Source organism: Somniosus microcephalus, unplaced genomic scaffold (assembly GCF_052327205.1).
Source record: "Somniosus microcephalus isolate GS21.2 unplaced genomic scaffold, FLI_Smic_1.0 unresolved_chr7, whole genome shotgun sequence".
In the NCBI taxonomy this organism is placed as follows: Eukaryota; Metazoa; Chordata; class Chondrichthyes; order Squaliformes; family Somniosidae; genus Somniosus; species Somniosus microcephalus.
This window is the reverse complement of record NW_028225185.1, coordinates 7,613,701-7,619,700: the sequence shown is the minus strand read 5'-3', so window position 1 is coordinate 7,619,700 and position 6,000 is coordinate 7,613,701. Positions and strand designations below refer to the sequence as shown.

General features: G+C 53.5%; 1 protein-coding gene across 3 annotated transcripts in view; it reads left to right on the top strand.

Annotated features, from left to right (window-relative positions):
- Positions 1 to 6,000, top strand: part of LOC147086443 (myocyte-specific enhancer factor 2D homolog) — a 107,995-nt gene that overhangs the window by 33,411 nt on the left and 68,584 nt on the right. For all 3 annotated transcript variants that reach the window (XM_085978542.1, XM_085978541.1, XM_085978540.1), the window contains exon 2: positions 4,534 to 4,722. In XM_085978542.1, coding sequence (XP_085834668.1) covers positions 4,669 to 4,722 — 54 coding nt within the window. In that variant the 5' untranslated portion in view covers positions 4,534 to 4,668. The remainder of the gene's footprint in view (positions 1 to 4,533; positions 4,723 to 6,000) is intronic.

Here is a 6,000-nt window from a genome sequence, read left to right as displayed (position 1 = left end):
GAATTCCCACCCCATATTGCAGATCATCTATGATCTAATTGAATGGTGGAACAGGCTCGCGGGGCTGAATGGCCTCCTCCTATTCCCGTGTTCCTAGAGCTAGCAGCTGTAGCTTGCTGGGAATATGAATGATTGGTAATGCTGGTGTGTGTGTGTGAGAGACATGGGCAACACACGAACTTTACAGTACCACACAGGACTGCATCACTCCCATTTACCCGCTGTGTACTGTACATGTACAGGAGCTGACACTGAGACACACACGGCCGTACAGTCCCAGACGGGAGTGAATCGTTCCCTTTACCCGCTGTGTGTACTGTACATGTACAGGAGCTGACACTGAGACACACACACGGGCCGTACAGTCCCAGACGGGAGTGAATCGTTCCCTTTTACCCGCTGTGTGTACTGTACGTGTACAGGAGCTGACACTGAGACACACACACGGGCCGTATAGTACCAGACGGGAGTGAATCGTTCCCTTTTACCCGCTGTGTGTACTGTACGTGTACAGGAGCTGACACTGAGACACACACACGGGCCGTACAGTCCCAGACGGGAGTGAATCGTTCCCTTTTACCCGCTGTGTGTACTGTACATGTACAGGAGCTGACACTGAGACACACACACGGGCCGTACAGTCCCAGACGGGAGTGAATCGTTCCCTTTTACCCGCTGTGTGTACTGTACATGTACAGGAGCTGACACTGAGACACACACACGGGCCGTACAGTCCCAGACGGGAGTGAATCATTCCCTTTTACCCGCTGTGTACTGTACATGTACAGGAGCTGACACTGAGACACACACACGGGCCGTACAGTACCAGACGGGAGTGAATCGTTCCCTTTTACCCGCTGTGTGTACTGTACATGTACAGGAGCTGACACTGAGACACACACACGGGCCGTACAGTACCAGACGGGAGTGAATCATTCCCTTTTACCCGCTGTGTACTGTACATGTACAGGAGCTGACACTGAGACACACACACGGCCGTACAGTACCAGACTGGAGTGAATCGTTTCCCTTTTACCCGCTGTGTGTACTGTACATGTACAGGAGCTGACACTGAGACACACACACGGGCCGTACAGTCCCAGACGGGAGTGAATCATTCCCTTTTACCCGCTGTGTACTGTACATGTACAGGAGCTGACACTGAGACACACACACGGGCCGTACAGTCCCAGACGGGAGTGAATCGTTCCCTTTTACCCGCTGTGTGTACTGTACATGTACAGGAGCTGACACTGGGACACACACACGGGCCGTACAGTACCAGATGAAAGTGAATGTACGGTGACAACATTAATGAGCAAAATTTGTGCATATTATCGCAAAATGGCTTCGGGCTAATTTCCAACCCTGCCCATTGTGACTCAACATCTGCATGAAATGGGCCGATCTACCTTCAGTGGAATTCCCCCTCACCGCCTTGCACGCAGCTTGAGGTTGCTCAAGTTCAACAGCAGATCCCCGACCCACGAGCAGAGAGTACCAGCCCTGGAGCATGCAAAGCAGACCCATCTCTGACCCAGCTCCGCTGATACGTAGACTGGCGGGCAGGAAAAGATCAGCTGGTTCATCGAGCCTGCCCCCACACTCTCGATCGCCGCAGAATTGTGACGAAACACTTCCCTCCCTCAGTGTGTCAGCCGTGGCTCAGTGGGCAGCACACTCGCCGCTGAGTCAGAAGGTCGTGGGTTCGAGTCCCGCTCCAGAGACTCGAGCACAAAAATCTAGGCTGACACTCCACTGCAGTGCTGAGGGAGCGCCGCACTGTCGGAGGGGCAGTACTGAGGGAGCGCCGCACTGTCGGAGGGGTAGTACTGAGGGAGCGCCGCACTGTCGGAGGGGCAGTACTGAGGGGGCCCCGCACTGTCGGAGAGGCAGTACTGAGGGAGCGCCACACTGTCGGAGGGTCAGTACGGAGGGAGCGCCGCACTGTCGGAGGGGCAGTACTGAGGGAGCGCCGCACTGTCGGAGGGGCGGGTACCGAGGGAGCGCCGCACTGTCGGAGGGGCAGTACTGAGGGAGCGCCGCACTGTCGGAGGGGCAGTACTGAGGGAGCGCCGCACTGTCGGAGGGGCAGTACTGAGGGAGCGCCGCACTGTCGGAGGGGCAGTACTGAGGGGGCCCCGCACTGTCGGAGAGGCAGTACTGAGAGAGCGCCACACTGTCGGAGGGTCAGTACGGAGGGAGCGCCGCACTGTCGGAGGGGCAGTACTGAGGGAGCGCCGCACTGTCGGAGGGGCAGTACTGAGGGAGCGCCGCACTGTCGGAGGGGCAGTACTGAGGGAGCACTGCACTGTCGGAGGGGCAGTACTGTCGGAGCTCCATCTTTCGGATGAGACTTTAAACCGAGGCCCCGTCTGCCCTCTCAGGTGTATGTAAAAGATCCCACGGCCAGTATTGGAAGAAGAGCAGGGGGGAGTTCTCCCCGGTGTCCTGGGGCCAATATTTATCCCTCAACCAACATCACCAAAAACAGATGACCTGGTCATTATCACATTGCTGTTTGTGGGAGCTTGCTGTGCGCAAATTGGCTGCCGCGTTTCCCACATTACAACAGTGACCACTCTTCAAAAAGTACTTCATTGGCTGTAAAGCGCTTTGGGACGTCCGGTGGTCGTGAAAGGCGCTGGAGAAACGCGAGTCTTTTTACTTTTCAGAGTTACGAGAGGTGGTATATCAGTGTCAGAGTGAGGAGGGGTTGAGCTCACACACACACACACACACACACACACACACACACACACACACACACACGATCGGGGCAGGTACCCTGGCCCAATGATGCTGAGGCCATCTCTGGTGCTCCCTGCACTGCTACCCACCTGAGAGCAGCCAGCTCCGCAGAAACCGGAGAAGGATTTTTAAAAAATTTGTTCACGTGATGTGGCCGTCGCTGCAAGGCCCAGCATTTATTGCCCATCCCTAGTTGCCCCTTGAGAAGGTGGTGGTGAGCCGCCTTCTTGAACCGCTGCAGTCCGTGTGGTGAAGGTGCTCCCACAGTGCTGTTAGGGAGGGAGTTCCAGGATTGTGACCCAGCGACGATGAAGGAACGGCCCGATATATGTCCAAGTCAGGATGGTGTGTGTGACTCGGAGGGGAACTTGGAGGTGGCGGTGTTCCCATGCGCCTGCTGCCCTTGCCCTTCTAGGTTGTAGAAGTCGCGGGTTTGGGAGGTGCTGCCGAAGAAGCCTTGGCGAGTTGCTGCAGTGCATCTTGTCGATGGTACACACTAGGTAGATCCTAGGACCTGGGCTGGGATTGGGACTGGGAAACCCACTCCCCGCTCTCCTCCTGCCAGCCCCCCGCCATTGCATTCACCTTCCAGAAAGAACATCTTGCATTTCTCCAGCGCCTTTCACCACCTCAGGACGTCCCAAAGCGCTTTCCAGCCAATGAAGTACTATTTGAAGTGTGAGAAGTCACACAACACCAGGTTATAGTCCAACAGCTTTATTTGAAATCACAAGCTTTCGGAGCGCTGCTCCTTCGTCAGGTGAAGTGGAGAGATGCATATAGGCACAGCATATAAAGTCAGAGAACACTGCCAGATGATTACAGGTAATCTTTCTAACTGCCCTTTATCACACCTCGGCAGAGAGATAATCACAGCAATCAAAGGTGTGAATGGTGTGGAATTGACGAAGGAGCAGCGCTCCGAAAGTTTGTGATTTCAAATAAAGCTGTTGGACTATAACCTGGTGTTGTGTGACTTCTCGCATTTGTCCACCCCAGTCCAACACCGGCATCTCCACATCATATTTGAAGTGTGGTCACTGTTGTAATGTGGGAAACGCAGCAGCCAATTTTGCGCACAGCAAGCTCCCACAAACAGCAGTGTGATAAATGACGGGATCATCTGCTTTTTTTTAAAGTGATGTTGGTTGAGGGATAAATATTGGTTGAGGGATAAATATTGGCCCGACGACACCAGGGGAGAACTCCTCTTCCCCCCACAGCTCTTCAAATTTAAGTAGGTATCAGACACTCAAGGGCAACTAGGGCTGGGCAATAAATGCTAGCCTTGCCAGTGACACCCACATCTCATGAACGAATATGAAAAAGATTCTCCTGACGGATGTTTAATAAGGGAGCACAGGTCTTAAGTGGCCATCAATAGAAGATCGTCACTAGTAAATCCAATAGGGAATTCAGGAGAAACTTCTTTCCCCAGAGAGTGGGGAGAATGTGGAACTCGCTACCACAGGGAGTGGTCAAGGCGAATAGTGTCGATGCATTTAAGCGGAAGCTGGATAAACACATGAGGGAGAAAGGACTGGAGGGTTGTGTTGATAGGATGAGATGAAGAGGGGCGGGAGGAGGCTATGTGGAGAATAAACACCGGCACGGAGCAGTTGGGCCGAATGGCCTGTTTCTCTGCTGTACGCTCGATGTAATTCGGTGCAATGATATTCAGGAAGTTGAGGGGCGACTGGGTTCCGGGAATTCCCCCCCCCCCGCCCCCACCCCTTCTCCTCCACTCCCTGAGATCTCACGCTGAATTTCTTCCCCTTGCAGGATTGGACGTTTGACTGACCCGGGGAAGGGCAGAGCGTCGGCAATGATCTGAGGGACTCCCAGCGGACTCGAGCAGGAACCGTCTTCAGACCCGACAGCCTCCCGAGGCCCCCCCCCCCCGCCCCCGCTGACAGGATGGGGCGCAAAAAGATTCAGATCACTCGCATCTTAGACGAGCGCAACCGACAGGTACGTGGCGGGACTGGTCTTTACTCATAATACTGCTCCCACTTCCCCCTACTCCCGCTTTTATCCGCTCCCCCATCGCCGAGGATTCTCACTGGGGCACGTGCTTCCACAGGCCAGCCTCCTCCAAACATAGAAACATAGAAGATAGGAGCAGGAGTCGGCCATTCGGCCCCTCGAGCCTGCTCCGCCATTCAATGCGATCATGGCTGATCATCCAAATTCAGTACCCTGTCCCTGCCTTCTCCCCATATCCCTTGATCCCTTTAGCCTTAAGAAATATATCCAACTCCTTCTTGAATATATTTAATGAATTGGCCTCTCTACTGCCTTCTGTGGTAGAGAATTCCACAGGTTCACCACTCTCTGGGTGAAGAAATTCCTCCTCATCTCTGTCCTAAATGGCTTACCCCTTATCCTTAGACTGTGACCCCTGGTTCTGGACTCCCCCGCCACCGGGAACATCCTTCCTGCATCTAGTCTGTCTAATCCTGTTAGAATTTTATAAGTTTCAATGAGATCCCCTCTCATTCTTCTAAACTCCAGCGAGTATAAGCCCAATCGACCCAATCTCTCCTCGTACATCATTCCTGCCATCCCAGGTATAAGCCTGGTGAATCTTCGCTGCACTCCCTCCATGGCAAGAACATCCTTCCTCAGATAAGGCGACCAAAACTGCACACAATACTCAAGGTGTGGTCTCACCAAGGCCCTGTGCAACTGCAGCAAGACATCCTTGTTCCTGTACTTGAACCCTCTCGCTGCAAAGGCCAACATACCATTTGCCTTCTTAACCGCCTGCTGCACCTGCTGCTTACCTTCAGCGACTGGTGCACAAGGACACCCGAGTCTCGTTGCACTTCCCCTTCTCCCAATCTATTGCCGTTCAGATAATAATCTGCCTTCCTGTTTTTGCCACCAAAGTGGATAACCTCGCATTTATCCACATTATACTGCATCTGCCATGCTTCTGCCCAATCACCCAACCTGTCCAAATCATACTGGAGTTTCTCGGCATCCTCCTCACAGCACACACGCCCACCCAGCTTTGTGTCGTCTGCAAACTTATTACATCTAGTTCCCTCGTCTAGATCATTAATATATATTGTGAATAGCTGGGGTCCTAGGACCGATCCCTGCGGTGCTCCAAATGGCCCTTCTTAAAAATTGAAGCAGATAGGCTTGCCGTTCGACCGTGGGCTGCATCACCGTCGAGCCTAATCTTGTCCTCATTTAACGGACTGGTTAATCCATTCCCCGGGGGCAAAGGTAAAGGCCACT